General features: G+C 46.5%; 1 protein-coding gene across 6 annotated transcripts in view; it reads left to right on the top strand.

Moving 5' to 3' along the window:
- The window catches only part of ATF7IP (activating transcription factor 7 interacting protein), an 828655-nt gene that overhangs the window by 456196 nt on the left and 350564 nt on the right, over positions 1-21895 (top strand). For all 6 annotated transcript variants that reach the window (XM_069231239.1, XM_069231237.1, XM_069231238.1 and 3 more), the window contains 2 exons: positions 18574-19200; positions 19340-19410. In XM_069231239.1, coding sequence (XP_069087340.1) covers positions 18574-19200; positions 19340-19410 — 698 coding nt within the window. The remainder of the gene's footprint in view (positions 1-18573; positions 19201-19339; positions 19411-21895) is intronic.

Raw genomic sequence — 21895 nt, 5'->3', positions numbered from 1 at the left:
AAGCACAACCATAAATAGTTCCATGGGTGTATTAAGTAGTTATTTTTAAGCATAAATACAGCTTATGTATCTTTAAAACATTTTCAATCACAGGAGTGGATGAGTCTGAAGAAAAGTCATCAATGTCAATGAAGTAACCAGAAGCAGTCTCTGCAAAGGCAGGAACAGGTACATTACCAGTGGATGGATCCACTTCGCGTGGAGGCTCATGGTAGACAATGTCGTCAGTTTGTGTTGTGTTGGTGTAGAGAACTGCCAAATCTTGGACAAGTGTTGTCTTTGAAGTGGTAACTGGAATCAGGAAGAGCTCATTTTCCTCCCTCCCCACGGTCGAGGAGGTATTTGTAGCATTGTTGGATATTGTTGTGTAGTCTGAAGTAGTGTTTTTCTATTTTGAAGAGGTATGGCCTGTTTGATAGTGAGAGGGGACCGGGAACTACCCAAGGGACCTCTGTGTCTTCTCTGCCGGATTGGCCACATAGTGAAGTTTGACATCATCAAAGGAAATTAATCTGTTTGCTTTAGAACCAGGCAGCGGTGGTAAGATGACAGTTCTAGTACTTTGTACTCCCAGGATTGGGGCCGGTGCTCTGTAGGATGGACTGAATTCCTTCTTCACAGCGATCTTCTCACAAACAAGATCCCCGACTTTAGGAATCCAGCCGGTGGAAGTTGTTGGTAAATCCTTTATTCCTAAAGTGGCAGCACTGGTGGATGATTTATCATCACAAAATTGCTGAAGCCCCTGTAAAACAGTGAGACAGTCATTTATGTCAAAAGGTGTGTCTGCTGCCACCAAACCAGGGCCATCAGGATCTGGCACATACATAGGTATCCCAAAGAGAACCTCATAGGAAGTGCGTCCCCACCAAGGACCGTCTTGGCAGATTATTCAGTGCTCTGTGGACCCCATATTGGTGATGAAGCCAGCTGCTGCCAGAACCTAATACTCTACCTGTTAAGGACTCCGTTAGATCATGATTCCTCTTACCCACTACCAAATTTCCCTCTGGATGGTATGGTGAGTAATGGAGTTCAACACCCATCGTCCCCATGGTGTCCCTGAATGCCTTAGAGGCAAAGGCGGGGCCCTGGTCCGAATGGAATGCTGCAACCGCATTTGTAAACATAAAGATCAGCAAGTCTTTTATAACAGTTTGAGAGTCAGCCGACCACTGAGGCCATGCCCACAGGAATCTACAGCGACTAAGATATACTAGAATGCACCTTCAGGTTGGAGCAGACCGCAATGGGTCCAGGTACTCGCATTGTAGTGGTCTGCTGGACACTAAGATGGATGTCTGCAGTGGGCGTTTGATGTTGGAGCCCTTAATTGGCTGGCAAATGTCACAACAAAGGATGTACTGTTTTGTCTGTTTGTATAGACCTGGCCACCTGAAGCATTTCTGTAAGAGTGTTACTGTGGCTGAAATACCAGCATGAACCGATGCGACACCCTTGTGCGCTGCTTTAATGAGATCTAATCTCTGGTCCTGATTGGGGATCGCTCAATCTCCAACCCCAGGAAGTGTTGCATAGGCAACATTCTGTGCACTGATATGTTAAGAGTATTTTGTAGGGTATGCTTTTGGAAGAGACTTGCCTTCAGCCGAAGCTTTCACGGCAGCCAGAATTTCTTTGTCCAATCTTGTCTGCGAACGAGTCACTGCAGCCACAGAAGCCGTAGCTACTGCAGATTTGGCTGCTTCATCAGCCAAAGTTTTGCCGATAACATGTACTCCTACACATTGGTAGCCCAATGTATGTACTACATGGACACAAGGTCGCTTATCCTTAAGATCCGCCACCCTCCCCCACAGAGTTCTGTGTTTTATGTTCAGCCTGCTAAGCTGTGCAGTCCCCTAAGGTCTGCGTGTAGGTATTGTGAGGGTGGAAGACTCCATTCTTCGTCACTCTGCTCACAGCTGTGCAAGCAGCTGAATATTGGTACCTACAGCTGGTTGTGCTGAACCATCCATGTAAATGACCGTATGGTATCTGCCAACTGGCAAAATATCTAGAGGAGCAGGGTACTCCTGTTCGTATTGGAGAAATTCTTGTCTCTGAAGTTTTGGATCAAAAATGTAATCTACATCAGTGGAAGTCAGGGAGGTTGCCCACTGAATCCAGTGTGGATGTAATGCTTTAGCATTAGGAACGCTTGCTTTAGTGACGGCCTCTAAGGCTGGCACCGGGGTAACATCAATAATGCATTTCCTTGGGCAAATGGTCTCTCCTTGATGACAGCCATTTGAACTGCAGTTAGAATTTTTTCTGTGGGTGCAAAACGTTCTACATTTGAGTAAAAATGTGATTTATATGCTGTGAGCACTGTGTCACCCTCGTAAAAGGAGACATAAGTGAACCCATTGACACCAGCAATTATTCTGATGACCATATTTGTTTTGTTATCGTGGGTGTGCTAGTGTTGGGCTCGGCGTGTTACAAGTTGTTTTTTCGAGTCACAGGACCGAGTGACTTCTCTCTTTCGGCTCCATTGCGCATGGGCGTCGACTCCATCTTAGATTGTTTTCTTTCCGCCATCGGGTTCGGACGTGTTCCTCTTCGCTCCGTATTTTGAATCGGGAAACTTAAAAAATAACGTCGAACACTAATGGACCGGACCCCCTTCCGTTTCTGTCCTAAGTGTCATGCAAAGTATCCTTATACAGACCCGCACCTAGTCTGTAACCTGTGTTTGTCGCCCGAACACAGAGAGGATACTTGTGAAGCTTGCCATGCGTTTCGATCTAAGAAGACCTTAAGGGATCGACGCGCAAGACGACTACAAATGGCGTCAAAGCCGAAACAACATCTCGACGTCGAGAAGAAGAGATGAGAATTTCCATCCAAGAATCGGACTCGGATTAATTCGACGGTGATCGACCTTCGACGGCGCGGCAAACTGTGAGTACACCTGCCCCGTCCCACACCCAGGGTCACTCCAAAAAACCTAAGGCCACGGGGACGCCACTTCCAGAAAGCCATGGCTCAACCCACAGAAAAGAAGGTGACCAAGTAACATCCGCACCGAAAAAGGGCAAAGATTTCTGAAGACTTCCGACTCCGGCTGAGAATCCGGCACCGAAAAGTCAGCATACAGTAATCGAGTCGGGCAAGCCGCGAAAGAGCTTATCGGAACCGAAAAAGACAATTTTGATGGGAATTTCAGTACCGAAGAAACCGGCTTCGGAGCCGAAACGTTCTTCCTACACTGAAGAGCAAGGGCTTTCTCTGCAGCTCAAAGAGACACAGATTTGAGCAGGAACTGGATTTAGAAGAACATGACCAAACACAGCAAAGGTTACAAATCCAGAAGGACACGGGTAAGATACAAACCATCCCTCCACTCAAGTCAAAAAGAAAACTGGCTTTTCAAGAGACAGAGATGCAACCGAAAGCCAAAGTGGTCCACCACGTTTCTCACCACAAACATCCCCACTGCAATCACCACAATTGTCAACAGTGGGTACACCGATCGCGCAGTCACCCACACACACTGGGATGACTCAAGATGATGCGGATCCCTGGGATCTATACGACCCACCTATATCGGACAACAGTCCACCGTCTTATCCAATCAAGCTTTCACCACCAGAGGACAGTACTGCACACACTCAAGTACTAGCCAGAGCAGCTATGTTCCATAACGTAACAATGCATTCCGAACTGGTGGAGGATGACTACCTGTTCAAAACTCTAGCATCCACGCATGCTTCCTTCCAAAGTTTGCCAATGTTACCGGGCATGCTCAAATACGCACAACAGGTCTTCCAAGAATCTGTAAAAGGGAGAGCCATCACGCCAAGGGTCGAAAAGAAATATAAACCGCCCCGTCAGACCCGGTGTTTATTACTCAGCAGCTTCCTCCGGACTCAGCGGTTGTGGGGGCTGCAAGGAAAAGGGCTAAATCACAATCAGGGGATGCGCCACCCCCTGATAAGGAGAATCGAAAATGTGACGCAGCGGGAAAAAGAATGGCATTGCAAGCAGCCAATCAGTGGCGAATTGCCAACTCACAAGCCCTACTTGCCCACTATGACAATGCGCACTGGGACGAAATGCAAGACATCATCCAGCATTTGCCCAAAGAACACCAAAAACTTGCCCAACAAGTGGTCGAAGAGGGACAGGCCATATCAAATAACCAAATCCAGTCTGCCCTAGACTCTGCTGATACAGCAGCACGGACTGTAAACACAGCAGTGACTATTCGAAGGCATGCATGGCTGCGAAGTTCTGGATTTAAGTCAGAAATACAACAGGCGGTATTGAATATGCCGTTTAATCAACAGCAGTTATTTGGGCCGGAAGTGAATACCTCCATCGAGAAAGTGAAAAAAGATACGGACACTGCCAAAGCCATGGGTGCGCTCTACTCCTCACAATACAGAGGAACATTTAGGAAACCACAGTTTTGGGGGGGGGTTTAGACAACAGACATCAGAACCATCCACCTCCCAAACAAATCCCACCTACCAATCTCAGTACCAGAGAGGGGGGTTTCGTGGTTCCTACAGAGGACAATTCCCAAGAGGTAGAGGGAAATTCCAGCCCTCCAAACCAAGCCCTAGCAAACAGTGACTTCAATGCCACACTTCCCCAACACTTATCATCGGTGAGGGGGGAGGCTAACCAAATACAACCACAATTGAACACACATTATCACAGACACGTGGGTCCTATCAATTATCCAACATGGTTATTGCATAGAGTTCACAACATTCCCTCCAGATGTTCCACCAAAACCACACAAATTGTCTCCACAACACTTAGACCTATTACAAATAGAGGTCCAAGCACTGCTACAAAAACAAGCCATAGAGTTAGTACCCTATCACCAAAAAGGGACAGGCGTTTACTCCCTGTATTTCCTTATCTCAAAAAAAGACAAAATGTTAAGGCCTATCTTAGATCTCAGAACACTGAATCTCTTCATCAAATCAGATCATTTCCACATGGTAACACTTCAGGACGTAGTTCCCTTACTAAAACAAGGGGAATACATGACAACACTGGATCTCAAGGATGCGTATTTTCACATACCCATCCATCCATCTCACAGGAAATACCTCAGGTTTGTAATACAAGGCAAACATTACCAATTCAAAGTGTTGCAGTTCGGAATAACAACAGCCCCCAGGGTATTTACAAAATGCCTAGCTGTAGTAGCAGCTCATATAAGAAGACATCACATGCACGTATTACCATTTCTGATGGATACACCTACCTGTGGATTCCTCACCTAAAGAATTCTCCCCCTCGCGCCAGCCTCGACAGAAATTTCTTCTAGCTCTGCTCATCGACGATGACGTCACAATTGGCTAATAAAAGCCAACACTCAACAACAATGTCACGTTCACACGCAATACGTAATCAATACTCTACACAAACTAGGGTTTTCTATCAATTACCAAAAATCTTGTTTACAGCCATCCCAAATACAACAATATTTGAGAGCAACACTCAACACACAAAGAGCAACTGCCACTCCAAGTCCACAAAGAGTGCAGTCGTTTCAAAATATAAAATCAAACATTCAACCAAACCAACAATACACGGTCAGGTTTGTGATGAAACTATTAGACATGATGTCCTCATGTATAGCTATTGTCCCAAACGCAAGGCTACACATGCGGCCCTTACAACAGTGCCTAGCAAAACAATGGACGCAGGCACAGGGTCAACTCCAAGATCTAGTGCTGATAGACTGCCAAACACGCTCTTCGCTTCAATGGTGGAACCAGGTAAATTTAAACAAAGGGCGGCCTTTCCAAGACCCAGTGCATCAAGTCATTCTTGCAACAGACGCGTCCATGATTGGGTGGGGAGCAGACCTCAACAATCACAGCATACAAGGTCAATGGGACAATCAGCAAAAACAAATGCACATAAATCACCTAGAACTGTTAGCAGTCTTTCTAGCAATAAAGGCCTTTCAGACCCTTCTAGCCCACAAACACATTCTTGTCAAAAACAGACAATATGACAACAATGTATTATCTAAACAAACAGGGGGGGGGACACACTTGTCACAGCTGTGTCTCTTAGCACAAAACATTTGGCATTGGGCAATGCACAACAACATTCGCCTAATAGCACAATATATACCAGGCATTCACAATCAGTTAGCCGACAATCTCAGTCGAGATCACCAACAAACTCACGAGTGGGAAATACATCCCCAGATCCTACAATATCACTTCCACCACTGGGGGACACCAAACATAGATCTGTTTGCTACAAAAGAAAATGCAAAATGGCAAAACTTCGCGTCCAGATACCCACACCCTCAGTCCAAGGGCAATGCTCTATGGATCAGCTGGTCAGGGGTATTTGCTTACGCTTTTCCCCCTCTCCCGCTCATTCCTTATCTGGTCAAAAAACTGAGTCAAAACAAACTCAAACTAATACTTACAGCACCAACTTGGGCACGCCAACCCTGGTACACAACACTGTTGGACGTATCTGTTGTACCCCACATCAAACTACCAAACAGATCAGACACCCGAATCCAGCATCGCTCAACCTAGCAATCTGGCTACTGAAGTCTTAGAATTTGGATACCTAAACCTTTCCAAAGAGTGTATGGAAGTCATTAATCAAGCAAGAAAACCCACAACAAGGCATTGTTACGCTAACAAATGGAAAAGGTTTGTCTGCTATTGCCAGGCTAATCAAATTATGCCATTAAACGCCTCCACACAAAACATTGTAAGTTACTTACTACATTTACAAAAGTCCAATCTGGCCTTCTCTTCCATTAAAACACATCTCACTGCAATATCTGCTTATTTGCAGATTAAACATTCAAAATCACTTTTTAAAATCCCAGTTATTAAAGCCTTTATGGAAGGACTAAAAAGAATCATACCCCCAAGGACACCACCAGTACCTTTGTGGAATCTTAATATTGTATTAACACGACTCATGGGCCCACCATTTGAACCCATGCATTCTTGTCAAATAACATTTTTTGACTTGGAAAGTAGCTTTTCTAATAGCTATCACTTCACTTCGAAGAGTTAGCGAAATACAGGCGTTTACTATTCAAGAACCATTTATACAAATACATAAACATAAAGTGGTTCTCAGGACAAATCCACAATTCTTACCAAAAGTCATATCACCGTTTCATCTAAACCAATCGGTGGAACTCCCAGTCTTTTTTCTACAGCCAGACTCAGTAGCAGAAAGGGCATTGCGTACATTAGACATAAAAAGAGCACTAATGTATTACCTTGACAGAACAAAACAATTTTGTAAAACAAAACAATTGTTTGTAGCTTTCCAAAAACCACATGCAGGTAACCCTATATCCAAACAAGGCATCGCCAGATGGATAGTTAAATGCATTCAGACTTGCTACCTTAAAGCTAAAAGAGAATTACCCATTACTCCAAGGGCACACTCCACTAGAAAGAAAGACACTACAATGGCTTTTCTTGGTAATATACCAATGACAGAACTTTGTAAAGCAGCCACCTGGTCTACGCCTCATACATTTACCAAGCATTACTGTGTAGATGTGTTGGCAACACAAAAAGCCACAATAGGACAGGCTGTACTAAGAACATTTCAGACAACTTCAACTCCTACAGGCTAACCACTGCTTTTGGGGAATCATTGCTTTGTAGTCTATGCACAGCATGTGTATCTGCAGCTACACATGCCTTCGAACTGAAAATGTCACTTACACAGTGTACATCGGTTCGTGGCCTGTTGGCTGCAGATTCACATGCGCCCTCCCACCTCCCCGGGAGCCTGTAGCCGTTTTAGTTGCATTAAAATTGTAAATATGTAAATTATTTTGACTTTACTACACTCTATGTACGTACACATCTACTCCATTGCATGGGCACCTCTAGAATCCTTACTTTAACAACTCCTACCTCACCCTCTGCAGGGAAAACAATCTAAGATGGATTCGACACCCATGCGCAATATAGCCGAAAGGGAGGAGTCACTCGGTCCCGTGACTTGAAAAGACTTATATATATATATATATATATATATATGTTCAGTGGCATGTGTAGCTGCAGATACACATGCTGTGCATTATCCTGCTATATATATATATATATATGTTCAGTGGCATGTGTAGCTGCAGATACACATGCTGTGCATTATCCTGCTATATATATATATATATATATATATATATATATATATATATATATATATATATATATATATATATATACTAAAAGTAAGAGGCATAAAAAGGTTAGAAAACAGTGTAAAATAGCAATAAGCAATAGTAGCTCTAGGGGGAGTGTAGGAAAATGCCACTCTTGGCATGGTTACCCCCTGACTTTTTGCCTTTTGTTGATGTCAGTTATGATTGAAAGTGTGCTGGGACCCTGCTAACCAGGCCCCAGCACCAGTGTTCTTTCCCTAAACTGTACCTTTGTCTCCACAATTGGCACAGCCCTGGCACTCAGGTAAGTCCCTTGTAAATGGTACCCCGGTACCAAGGGCCCTGTGGCCATTGAAGGTCTCTAAGGGCTGCAACATGTATTATGCCACCCCTCGCTCAGCACATGCACACTGCCTCACAGCTTATGTGTGCTGGTTGGGAGAAAATGACTAAGTCGACATGGCACTCACCTCAGAGTGTCATTCCCACAACCCACTGCCTGTGACATAGTTAAGTCACCCATCTAGCAGGCCTTACAGCCCTAAGGCATGGTGCACTATACCACAGGTGAGGGCATAGTTGCATGAGCACTATGTCCCTACAGTGTCTAAGCCAATTCTTAGACATTGTAAGTGCAGGGTAGTCATAAAGAGTATATGGTCTCGGAGTTTGTCAAACACGAACTCCACAGTTCCATAATGGCTACACTGAATACTGGGAAGTTTGATATCAAAAGTCTCAGCACAATGAATCCACACTGATGCCAGCGTGGGATTTATTGAGAAATGCACACAGAGGGCACCTTAGAGATGCCCCCTCTATACCAGTCTAACTACTAGTGCTAGGCTGACCAGTTTCTGACAGCCTGCCACATCCAGACGAGTTTCTGGCCACATGGGTTGAGTTCCTTTGTCACTCTGTGGCCAGAAACAAAGTCTGTACTGGGTGGAGGTGCTTCACACCTCCCCCTGCAGGAACTGTAACACCTGGCGGTAAGCCTCAAAGGCTCAAGCCTGGTGTTACAGCGCCCCAGGGCACTCCAGCTAGTGCATATGCCCGCCCCCCAGACACAGCCAGCACTTTTGGCGGCAAGTCTGGAGGAGAAAAACAAGGAGGAGTCACCCTCCAGTCAGGACCGCCTCTAAGGTGTCCTGAGCTGAGGTGACCCCTGCAATAGGAAGTCCTCCATCTTTTTTCGATTATTTCCCCCCAGTACGATTAGGGATGTACCCCTCTACCCACAGGGAGGAGGCACAAAGAGGGTGTAGCCACCCTGAAGGACAGTAGCTATTGGCTACTGTCCCCCAGGCCTAAACACAGCCTTAAATTGAGTATTTAGGGGCGACCCTGAACCAAGGAAACCAGATTCCTGACGACCTACAACAAGGACTTCTGACCTGAAAGCCCTGCAGAGACCACAGAGATAACTGACTTGGCCCCAGCTCTACTGGCCTGTCTCCAGACTCAAAGCTGCACAGCGATGCATCCAGCGGGACCAGTGTCCTAAATAGAGAGGACAGGGCTCCTAGAACCCGGTCTCCACAAATCCTAGTCAGAGAGCCTGGTTCTTCCAGAGGGGAGTCCAGTGCCTCTGTAAGCATTGAGGGCAGCCTCAATGAAGAGGACATCCTTTTAGCAAGGATGGCCAAGAGATTGGCTTTGGAGAAGCAGCTCCTAGCCATAGAAAGGGAAAGAAGAGAAATGGGTTTAACTCCCATAAATGGTGGCAGCAACTTAAATAGGGTCAGAGAGAATACTGACATCCTAAAAATCCCCAAAGGGATTGTAACTAAATATGAAGAGGTAATGCCATCACCAAATGGTTCACAGCTTTTGAGAGGGCCTGTGCAATCAGAAAAGTATGCAGATCTCATTTGGGGGCTCCTCTTTGAGAAATGTTCACTGGAAAGTATAGGGATAGACTCCTCACACTCTCTGGTAAAGATGCAGAATCTTATGACCTCATGAAGGCTACCCTGATTGAGGGCTTTGGATTCTCAACTGAGGAGTACAGGATTAGGTTCAGGGGGCCTCATAAATCCTCAAGCCAGACCTGGGTTGATTTTGTTGACTTGTCAGTCAAAACACTAGAACGTTGGATAACTGGCGCAGTGGTGTAAGTGATGGTGATGGTCTGTATAATTTATTTATGAAAGAACATCTGTTAAGTAATTGCTAAAATGACAAACTGCATCAACATCTGTTAGACCTAGGTCCCATTTCTCCCCAAGAATTGGGAAAGAAGGCAGACCACTGGGTCAAAACAAGGGTGACCAAGACTTCCACAGGGGGTAACCAAAAGAAAGGGGTCACAAAGCCAGGGGAAGGGTGGTGAGACATACAAGGACAAAAACAAAGAACCTTCTACAAGGCCCCAAAAACCTGTTCAGGAGGGTGGGTCCGAGCTGCTTCACAGTCCACAAATGGGTATAAGGGTAAAAACTTTGATCCCAAGAAGGCCTGGTGTCACAACTGTAGACAGCATGGACACCAAACTGGAGACAAGGCCTGTCCCAAGAAAAGTCCCACAACTACTACTCCAGTTAGTACTGGAATAGCCAGTCTCCAGGTGGGCTCAACAGTGTGCCCAGAGCAAATCAGGGTCCACACTGAAACTACTTTAGTCTCAGAGGGTGGGGTGGATTTAGCCACACTTGCTGCCTGGCTGCCTAACATGAAAACATTCAGGCAGAGGCTCTTGATAAATGGGAATGAGGTAGAAGCCCTGATTGATACAGGTGTCAGTGTCACCATGGTGACAGACAAACTGGTTTCCCCAGGACAGTACCTGGCTGGACAGACATATCCAGTCTCAAATGCTGACAATGAAACGAAAGTCCATCCCATGGCAAAAGGAACTTTAGAATGGGGAGGGGTCACTGGCCTGAAACAGGTGGTAGTCTTCTCTGCAATTCCAGCAGAGTGTCTGCTAGGGAATGATCTGGAGTCCTCAGCATGGACTGAGGTAGAGCTCAAGACCCATGCAGCCATGCTGGGTATCCCTGAACTGGTGTGTCAAGACTAGAGCACAGGGTGAAAATGAAGTGTTGGAGTCTGGAATATTGGCCCACCCTTCCAAGAGTAAAGGAAAGAAGACTGGGGGACCAGCTTCTTCACAGCATAGGAAACAGAGCCTCTCTTCTCAGTAAGATGTTGTATCCCCTGAGGGAACTGAGTCCATGGGGCTCAAGACATATCTGATAGAGCTCTTTGGGCCCAGGGGAGCCCTCAAGGGAACAGCTGTGCCAGGGACAAAAGACTTGTCACACTCTTGAAGGCCTAAGACAGCAGGCAGCTGAGCAAGAAAAAGGTAATATCAGTGGAACCCACACGATCTATTGGGAAGATGGACTCCTTTACGCTGAGGCAAGACATCCCAAACCTGGTGCCACTAGGAGAGTGGTAGTACCTCAGGAGTTTAGGAAGTTCATTCTGACCTTAGCCCATGACGTTCCCCTTGCTGGGCATTTGGGACAAACCAAGACTTGGGAGAGATTAGTCACCATTTCTATTGGCCCAATATGTCCCAGAAGGCAAAGGAGTTTTGCAGCTCCTGTGTTGCTTGTCAAGCAAGTGGCAAGGCAGGTGGCCACCCAGAGGACCCCCTCATTTCACTTCCAGTGCTGGGGGTCCCCTTTGAGAGAGTGGGAGTGGACATAGTGGGTCCACTTGACCCTCCCACAACATCAAAGGAACCAATATATACTGGTAGTAGTGGATCATGCTACCAGGTACCCTGAGGCAATTCCCCTTAGGTCCACTACTGCCCCTGCAGTAGCCAAAGCACTGAGAGGTATTTTTACCAGAATGGGATTTCCTAAGGAGGTGGTTTCTGACAGAGGTACCAACTTCATGTCAGCTTACCTAATACATATGTGGAATGAGTGTGAGGTGACTTACATGTTCACCACACCATACCATCCACAAACTAATGGTCTTGTGGAGAGATTTAACAAGACATTTGGGGGCATGATCGTGTAGCTCCCTGAAAAACTCAAAAGGAGATGGGATGTCCTCTTGCCATGCCTGCTTTTCACCTTTACAGTGGTGGCACAGAAGGAAGTGTTTTATTTTCCCTTTGAGCTTCTGTTTGCCTATCCTTTAAAGGGACCACTTGCACTTGTAAAAGAAGGCTGGGAGAGACCTCTCCATGAGCCTAAACAAGATGTGGTGGGCTATGTACTAGGCCTCCGCTCAAGGATGGAAAAAGGCAAGCAAAAACCTTGAGGCCAGCCAACAACTCCAGAAGTTGTGGTATGACCAGAAAGCTGCTATGGTTGAGTTTCAGCCAGGGCAGAAAGACTAGGTTCTGGAGCCTGTGGCGCCCAGGGCACTTCAGGACAGATGGAGTGGCCCTTACCCAGTGCTAGAGAAAAAGAACTAGGTCACTTAGTGGACCCTGGGCACTAGCAGGACGCCCAAGTGGGTGATCCATGTTAACTGCCGTAAGCTCTAGAATTATAGGGCAGACTTAACCACGCTGATGGTTATTGATGAGGATCAGGAAGCAGAGAGTGAAGCTCTCCTTGACTTCCTCTCCACTGACCCTAAAGATGGCTAAGTAGATGGAGTGGTCTACTCAGACACCCTCTCCGGCCAACAGCAAGCTGACCGTAGGGAAGTCCTCCAGCAGTTTGCTGAGCTCTTTTCTTTGACCACTGGTCAGACACACTTGTGTACCCATGATGTGGACACAGGAGACAGTTTACCTGTCAAGAATAAAGTATTCAGACAGTCTGACCAAGTCAAGGAAAGCGTCAAAGTGGAAGTCCACAAGATGCTGGAATTGGGAGTGATAGAGCACTCTGACAGTCCCTGGGCTAGCCCATTGGTCTTGGTCCCCAAACCTCACACCAAGGATGGAAAGAGAGAGATTAGGTTTTGTGTGGACTACAGAGGGTTTAACTCTGTCACCAAGGGCAGATGCTTTGATTGATAAATTAGGTGCAGCCAAATTCTTAAGTACCTTTGACTTGACAGCAGTGTACTGGCAAGTCAAAATGGCACCTGGAGCAAAAGAAAAGACAGCATTCTTTAACACCTGATGGGTATTATTAGCTTACTGTTATGCCCTTTGGCTTAAAGAATGCCCCTGCCGCCTTTCAAAGGTTGGTGAATCAAGTCCTTGCCGGCTTGGAGTCCTTTAGTGCAGCATATCTAGATGATATTGCTGTCTTTAGCTCCAAGTGGCAGGATCACCGTGTCCACCTGAAGGTTTTGCAGGCCCTGCAAGCAGCAGGCCTCTCTATCAAGGCATCCAAATGTCTGATAAGGCGGGGCACAGTGGTTTACTTGGGACACCGTGTAGGTGAAGGCCAAGTTCAGCCATTACAACCCAAGATCCAGACTATTCTGGACTGGGAAGCTCCCACCGAGACAAGTCAGGACATTCCTTGGCTTGACTGGCTACTATTGGAGGTCTGTGAAGGATATGGGACCCTATTGACACCCCTCACAGAACTTACCTCCAAGAAAATGCCCAGAAAAGTTGATTGGACCTTGGACTGTCAAAAGTCCTTTGACACCCTGAAAGAAGCTATGTGCTCAGCACCAGTTTTGAAAGCTCCAGATTGTTCTAAGCAGTTCATTGTGCAGAATGATGTCTCTGAGCATGGGATAGGAGTAGTTCTATCCCAAACCAATGATGATGGCTTTGACCATCCTGTTGCTTTTATTAGCAGGAGGTTACTTCCCAGGGAGCAGCATTGGAGTGCCAGTGAGAGGAAGGCCTTTGAAGTGAATACCAAACAGGTATGGTCTCAACTTCTTCAGGGACCAAACAGCACAGTTCAAACTGACCACAGATGGCTTATGCAGATGAAAGGAGAGAACCTACACTGTTGAGATTGTCCATATCCCTATAGGGAATGGACTTTGTAGTGGAACACACACCTGGTACTGCCCATAACAATGCAGATGGCCTTCCAGGTTCTTCCACTTAGAAAATGGAGACTCTCTTGGGAAAGGTTAGTATCATCCTCTTTAGTTTTGGGGGTGGGGGGTTGTGTAGGAAAATGCCACTCTTGGCATGGTTACCTCCTAACCTTTTGCTTTTGTTGATGCTAGTTATGATTGAAAGTGTGCTGGGACCCTGCTAACCAGGCCCCAGCACCAGTGTTCTTTCCCTAAACTGTACCTTTGTCTCCACAATTGGCACAGCCCTGGCACTCAGATAAGTCACTTGTACTTGGTACCCCTGGTACCAAGGGCCCTGTGTCCAGGAAAGGTCTCTAAGGGCTGCAGGATGTATTATGTCACCCTGGGGACCCCTCACTCAGCACATGCACACTGCCTCACAGCTTGTGTGTGCTGGTGGGGAGAAAATGACTAAGTCGACATGGCACTCCCCTCAGAGTGCCATGCCTACAACCCACTGCCTGTGGCATAGGTAATTTACCCCTCTAGCAGGCCTTACAGCCCTAAGGCAGGGTGCACTACCCCTACAGTGTCTAAGCCAACTCTTCGACATTGTAAGTGCAGGGTAGCCATAAAGAGTATATCGTCTGGGAGTTTGTCAAACACAAACTCCACAGTTCCATAATGGCTACAATGAATACTGGGAAGTTTGGTATCCAACTTCTCAGCACAGTAAATCCACACTGATGCCAGTGTGGGATTTATTGAGAAATGCACACAGATCGAACCTTAAAGATGCCCCCTGTATACCAGTCCAACTACTAGTGCTAGGCTGACCGGTTTCTACCAGCCAGCCCCATCCAGACAGGTTTCTGGCCACATGGGGTTGAGTGCCTTTGTCACTCTGTGGCCAGGAACAAAGCCTGTACTGGGTGGAGGTACTTCTCACCTCCCCCTGGTGGAACGGTAACACCTGGCAGTGAGTTTCAAAGGCTCAAGCCTGGTGTTACACAGCCCCAGGGCACTCCAGCTAGTGGAGATGCCAGCCCCCCGGACACAGCCCACACTTTTGGCTGCAAAGTCCGGAGGAGATAATGAGAAAAAGGAGGAGTCACCCTCCAGTCAGGACAGCCCCTGAGGTGTCCTGCGCTGTGGTGACCCCTGCCCTAGGAAATCCTCCATCTTGTTTTGGAGGATTGCCCCCAATGAGATTAGGGATATGCCCCCCTCCCCACAGGGAGGAGGCACAGAGGGTGTAGCCACCCTCAAGGACAGTAGCTATTGGCTACTGCCCCCTAGACCTAAACACACCCCTAAATAAATTGAGTATTTCAGGGTGATCCAGAACCCAGGAAACCAGATTCCTGATGACCTACAACAAGGACTGCTGACCTGAAAGCCCCGCAGAGACGACGGAGACGACAACTGACTTGTCCCCAGCCCTACCGGCCTGTCTCCAAACTCAAAGAACCTGCACAGCAACGCATCCAGTGGGACCAGTGACCTCTGAGGACTCAGAGGACTGACCTGCACCTAAAGGACCAAGAAACTCCGGAGGACAGAGGCTCTGTCCAAATCTACAACCAAGAAACCAACTTTAAAGAAGACTCCAGCCTCACTCCGGAAGCGTGAGTCTTCACACTCTGCACCCGACGCCCCCGGCCCGTGTCCAGAGAAACCAACACCGCAGAGAGGACCCCCAGGTGATTCCCAACGACGTCGACACCCTGAGTCGATCTCTGCGCCCCCACAGCGATGCCTGCAGAGAGGATCCAGAGGCTCCCCCTGACTGTGACTGCCCGGTAACAAAGGAACCCGATGCCTGAAAGAACCACTGCACCTGCTGGCCCCAGGCCTGAGAGAAACCAACTACCGGTACAGGAGTGACTGGCAGGCGGCCCTCATCCTTGCCCTGTCGGTGGGTGGCCCAAGAAGCCCCCCTGTGCCCTGCCTGCATCGCCAGAGTGACCCCTGGATCTCTCCATTGATTTCTATCTAAAACCCGACACCTACTTCAAACACTGCACCCCGGCCACCCCTGTGCCGCTGAAAGTGTTTTTTGTGTGTCTATTTGTGATCCCCCCCCCAGTGCTCTACAAAAAACCCCTGGTCTGCTCCCCAAGGATGCAGGTACTTACCTGCTAGCAGACTAAAACCGGAGCACCCCATGTCCCCATAGGTGCCTATGCTATTTGGCCCCGACTTTGACCTCTGCACCTGACCGGCCCTGTGTTGCTGGTGCTGGGTATTTGGGGTTGGCTTAAATCCCCAAAGGTGGGCTGCCCATGCCCCGGAGACTGAACTTGTAAGTGCTTTACTTACCTGAAAAACTAACCAATACTTAACTCCTCCAGGAACTAGCTTGCCATTTTTGCCAAAACTCTGTACATTACTGTTTTAATTCAAAGTTCCATATTTTCTATATAAAAACCTATTGGCCTGGAGTTAAGTCTTTGAGTGTGTGTTCTCATTTATTGCCTGTGTGTGTGTACAATAAATTATTACCTCTACCCTCAGATATGCCTACCGCTCGACCAAACTACCACAAAATCGAGCATTAGTATTATCTAATTTTGCCACAATCAACCTCTAAGGGGAACCCTTGTACTCTGTGTACTCTATCTCTCACTTTGAGATAGTATATACAGAGCCAACTTCCTACAGGGAGCCCAAACCATGTACTAAAAAAGTAGAATGCAAACACGGGCCCCACCTAGGTAAGTAAATCGTGCAGAGGGGAGCTGAGAGTACTAGGAAGCCACACCAGCAGGATTAAAACACTGGATTTCCCTAAAACCACCCCAAAAGATGAAAAGAAGTAAAAGAAGACACCCAGAACAGCCTGCAAGGAACCAGCAGTGGAATACCAAAGATGGAGACCTGTGGAGAGAGGGGACCAAGTCCAGAAGTGTCTGTGGAGTCCAGGGGGAGTAGGAGAGACTACCCACCCAGAGGTACCTTTTGGAGTTGGTCGACAAAGATGGAAGACAGGTCAGGGCTGCAGCACAGAAGCTGGAGAGGCGTTCCTGGTGCATACAAAAGGTGTCCCACGCTGGAAGCTGGATTGCAGATAGGTGTCGGTGAAGGATTTCCACCCACAAGCCTTGGCAAAGGCAAACTCGCGTTTGGAGGAAAAGGGGTGCTGCCTGGGATTAGCAGGGTCCAGGAGGACTCTACCTGGGGGGGTGGGGGCTTTGGGGGGAAGTCACAGGGACCATCCGCGTCGCAGAAGGCCCACAGGAGCAGAGGTAGCAACCACAGGTGTTCCACAGGACAGGGACACGGAAGTCACAGAAGCAGCCCACTCAGCACCACAGAAGTTGCTCCTACATCGTCAGAAGACCGCGCAGAGGCCCAGGAGTTGCAAGAGGGAGTGCTGGGGGCTAGAGCTACACGTTGTCTGAAGTTCCCCTTGGAGGTGAAGCAAACAAGCCTTGGCAGCGTCAAAGGACACGGTGCACCGGGTACTGTCTTCTGTGTAGTGGAAAGGTCTTATCACCACCAAAGTGCGACAGCTGGTAGAAAGGACCAAGGGAAACACTCCTGACCACCCATGTTGCAGGACCCACGCCACTCAGGATGAGGGGAGATCTACGCAGCCGGTCGTCGTTGCAGCCAGGTACCTGTAGTTACAGGGGAGTGATGCCTTCACCCCAAGGGAGATTCCTTCTTCTTCTTGTGCAGGCTGAAGAGTTGCAGTCTTCTGAGGATGCACAGCCGGAGAAGTGTTGCAAAGCTGACAGCGATTCTGGATACAATGTTGCAGAAGAGTCTTCCTCGTGGATCTGCAGCTTGCTGGTTCCTGGAGGGTCCAGTTGCGGTTCTGGAGGTCAGAGGTCAAAGCAGAAGTTGCAGAGGAGTCCTGCTGGAATATTGCAAGCAAAATCTGAGGACCCTCCCCAGAGGAAAACCTTATATAGCCCAGAGAGTGGGGTTGGTCACCTTACCAGGTAACTACCTATCAGAGGGTGACGTCACCTGCCTGGCCTGGCCACTCAGATGCTCCCAGAGTTCCCTGCCAACCTTAGAATCAAGATGGCAGAACCCAGGGAACCTCTGGAGGAGCTCTGGGCACCACCTCTTAGAACTGTCTGTAGTTCCCCACAAAATACTGCCAAACATGCAGAATATTCTCATGGAGAACAAAGGAGAAACCAAACACCCAGACCCCAGATCACTAAACCTTGCAATCTTGCTCCTGAAGTCCTAGAATTTGGTTAACTCAGTCTCCCACAACAGTGTATTAACATTCCTTAAGAAGCATGCAGGCATACTACCTGGGCCTGTTACGCTGCCAAATAGAAAAGATTTGTTCACTGTTGTCATTCCAAATACATTGATCCCTTAACAGCCATTTTCCTTTCTTTGTGTACAGTTGATATTTTGATAATTTATATTTGATGGTTTGTGTTTGCAAAGGACATTTTGTAGTATGTTTCACTTGCAACCAATACATTTGACGTTGTGTAATGTATTTGCTCCAAATGTGTATTTTTCTGGAAGTGTTTAAAAGCCTTTAATATTTGTCATCTTAATTCTTATTCCATTAACAGTGTAACATATTTTTCTGATTTCAGTAAATGCTACTCATCTTGCATCACCGCAGTCCAAATCTCAAACTCCAGTGACTTCTACACAAGTGATGGCACCTGTTCTTTCCTCTCCCACCACAGCTACTGTTGTAGGAACAAGCCAAGTACAGGGAAGTAGTGGTGCTCCTATGTCTGTCTCTCTTCAGTCCCTTCAGTCGCTGCCTGTGATATTGCATGTTCCGGTCATGCAAAGCACCATGCAAAATGCTACCGTCATGCAAAGTACAACAGGAACGCTGGTCACCAACCAGCAATCAGGTAATATGGAGTTTATTCCCGCTCAGTCCCAGGGTAATGTTGGAACCATGAACAAAACACCAGTTTCCTTGACACCCGCGATCACATCCAAACCAAATAACAGCCCGTCTTTGCCAACTCCTACCATGCAAAGGAACTCTCCTGCCAGCGGTGCCTCCTCAGGCCCCACGCTCTCTGTCCATGCAGTTTCTACCGCACAGCCTGTTGCTCAAGCAGCAAGGACTTCTTTGCCTGCTTTAAGCACTTCTGGACAGTATACTGCTGCGGTCAACAGAACTCAGGCACAAATGAAAATTCCAGTCTCTTCATTTAGCAGCCCTACTTCTGTGGAAACCCCTGCTCCACCAAGAACAGGTGAGTAGTGATCAGTAAATTCACAGCTTATTGCATGCCTACACATCGTACTTGTGCCTTGTGGGTGGTATTCTTGCTAAATGTGTGCCCCTATCCAAATATATTGAAATAATAAATGAAGTCCTTTCTGTCCTTTTAGATAGTCAACTCAACCGAACGCCAACCTCTGACTCCATAGTGGCAAAGAGGGCAGCCGAGAGCACCACACAGGTAGGCTGTCAGATTTCCTTTTGAAAATGATGTGGTCAACCTTGGCTTGGTATTAGTTAATGGTGGCAGGCTGTGCCATATCTTAGTTGGTGGGTTTTCTGTTCATATGATATCAATAATAGAATTGTTCTTGATTCCTCTGCAAGAACTACTTGGTGATGAGCCAGGTTAATTGAAACTGGATGTTTTGTTTCTCTATCAGTGAATCTTCATTCACTATCAAATCTTCGTTCTATCACTTTTCATTATTATTCCTAAACATTGAGTCGTCCCGCCCATGTGCTGGATCTAGTAACTCATGCATAATAGATAAGAAACTTGCATCAAAACCAATCATTTCAACCGCAGACCATTTTAGCATGGTGATGGCTGTACTCTACAAAAAAACATTTTGAAAAGGACAAACATGTTTGATTCACTTAATGGGTAGATATTTTTTGTTTTTATGGGTTGTTTGATTTCTTGTCCCATCATTTTTTATCTTAACCATGTCTAGACAAGCCATGGACAACAGTTGTGTGACCTTGTTTGTTCCAAGCACTACAAGAGCCTTATCAAAGCCTTTCTTCCTAATTAAAGATACCAGATTATTTTTGATGTTTTAAGTATGTAAACATGCAGAAATGTAAAGTGAAATCTGTAGCAGTTAACAAGTGAGACAGTAATTGAAAGAAAAAAGCCTTTCATTGGGAAATGTTGGAATATTTTTTGTGAGATCAGTTTTTTTAACAGACCGTTTAGTTTAAAACTAAGTAAACACAATTAATTTTTCACCTGTGGTTGTTGATTGACCATGGCTTTTCTTAGTGTATGGGAGGAGAAAATGATTTATGAGAAATATTTTTTTTTCCCTGTTGATCCTAACTTGTGTCTCACAAGCGTAGAAAAAGCTTCTAATCATACATACCTTACTAAACTATCTCGGAAAGGTGAGATTATGAAGTAGGCAAATAAGTCCACTCGAATTTCTCTTATAGACAACTACTCTTACCTATATTATTTCCAATATCGTCATTTAAATCCTAATACCTAGTGTGCAAATTATGCGTGTAGCATGTGCTGCTGTAGATGAAATGCTCTGCTTATTTCTGACATCTAATGTTGGGCACAGACATTTGGAGATTCTTTTTCATTGAAAAAGTATTTGTTCTTGAGATATCTTGTGACTTCTCCTTGGAGTCCACAGTGCACTAGGAAAAGGACTCTGCCTCAGGTTGTGTTTTATTTAGCCATCAGAGCAGACCTGAGTCGTCCTGAAATCTGCAGCTGGATCTGATGTTGCAGAAGATTATGTTGGGTTGCAAGAAAGTCCTAGGCTTAAGACAAAGACCACACCCAAAACTACAGTACCTCAGCTGATAGCTGAAGAGGGACCCTCTGTGGTTTGACCTCAAACAGTCTTTTATAGGCAAAGTACCACTCTTGAAGGAGTCTGGCATCGAGGCCAGACACTCCACACAAGAGGTACCAGAATTTGGGTTCGACCTCCGGCACAAGCCCACTCAGCTCCAAAGAGCCACCTCTCATCTAGAGATGCCTGGAGCCATGGGCTTCCAGATGTGGCACCAAGCCACACCCACTTACCCTCGAGGAATAAATAATTCAGTCTGAACCAAAAACAGCTTAGAAGCAGTCTCTGAGGAAGATCTCGACACCACCTTCAGCTAAGTGACGGGACTCCACTCTAAATATCGAGCTCCCACAGGTGTCTGATGTCAGGCAGCAAAAGCTATAAATACACATCCTTCATCTGGGAAAATCTTGCTTGGCCTTCTCATCAGGAGTCGGAGCCAATTTAGCCAGCATCCTTAAGTAAGAGAAGGCTCATATATCAGAGTACTCAAAAAGCTTCCCTATACCGACGAAGAGTGGTGATCAGGCCCCTATACTCTTACTATAATCTTTACCTTCTCCACAGTCCCCACCAAAACACCAAAACATTGCCACCATAGTTTCCTCTCGGAACACTTTTACCACTGGATTCAGTACATTTCTTCCACACTAATTCAATCATGGCAGTCAGTGTGGTGCTCAGTATCCCTATGTTGACATTGTACCACCTAGGGATAGAGATGACCCATGGGAAGGACTATAATGTAGATACTTAGTATGACAATACCATACCTGGTCAAGGTCTTGCTTCCTGAAGATGCTACAGCCTATCTTGGTGTAATACAAATGTCAGCTGACCTCCACAAAGTCAGACTACATGTGGTGGAAGAGGTGGATGATTTCCTAGTGGAAACGTTGTCTGAGACTGACGTATCAGTGCAATTTCGGCCTATGTAAAAATTAAGAGATGAAATACACAGGTGACAATTTTAAAGGGTCATTGAAGGTTCAGGTATGACACCAAGGTTTGAAAAGAAATATAAGCCTCTTTCAGACTACCCACTATATGCTCAATACCCAGTGGTCGTCCATGAGGCCAAGACAAGAGCATGTTCCCAAGCTACTGGAGATGCCCTGTCTTTTGACAAGGAGA

The sequence above is a fragment of the Pleurodeles waltl genome, chromosome 4_2 (assembly GCF_031143425.1).
Source record: "Pleurodeles waltl isolate 20211129_DDA chromosome 4_2, aPleWal1.hap1.20221129, whole genome shotgun sequence".
NCBI lineage: Eukaryota > Metazoa > Chordata > Amphibia > Caudata > Salamandridae > Pleurodeles > Pleurodeles waltl.
This window is presented reverse-complemented; position numbering and strand designations above follow the sequence as displayed.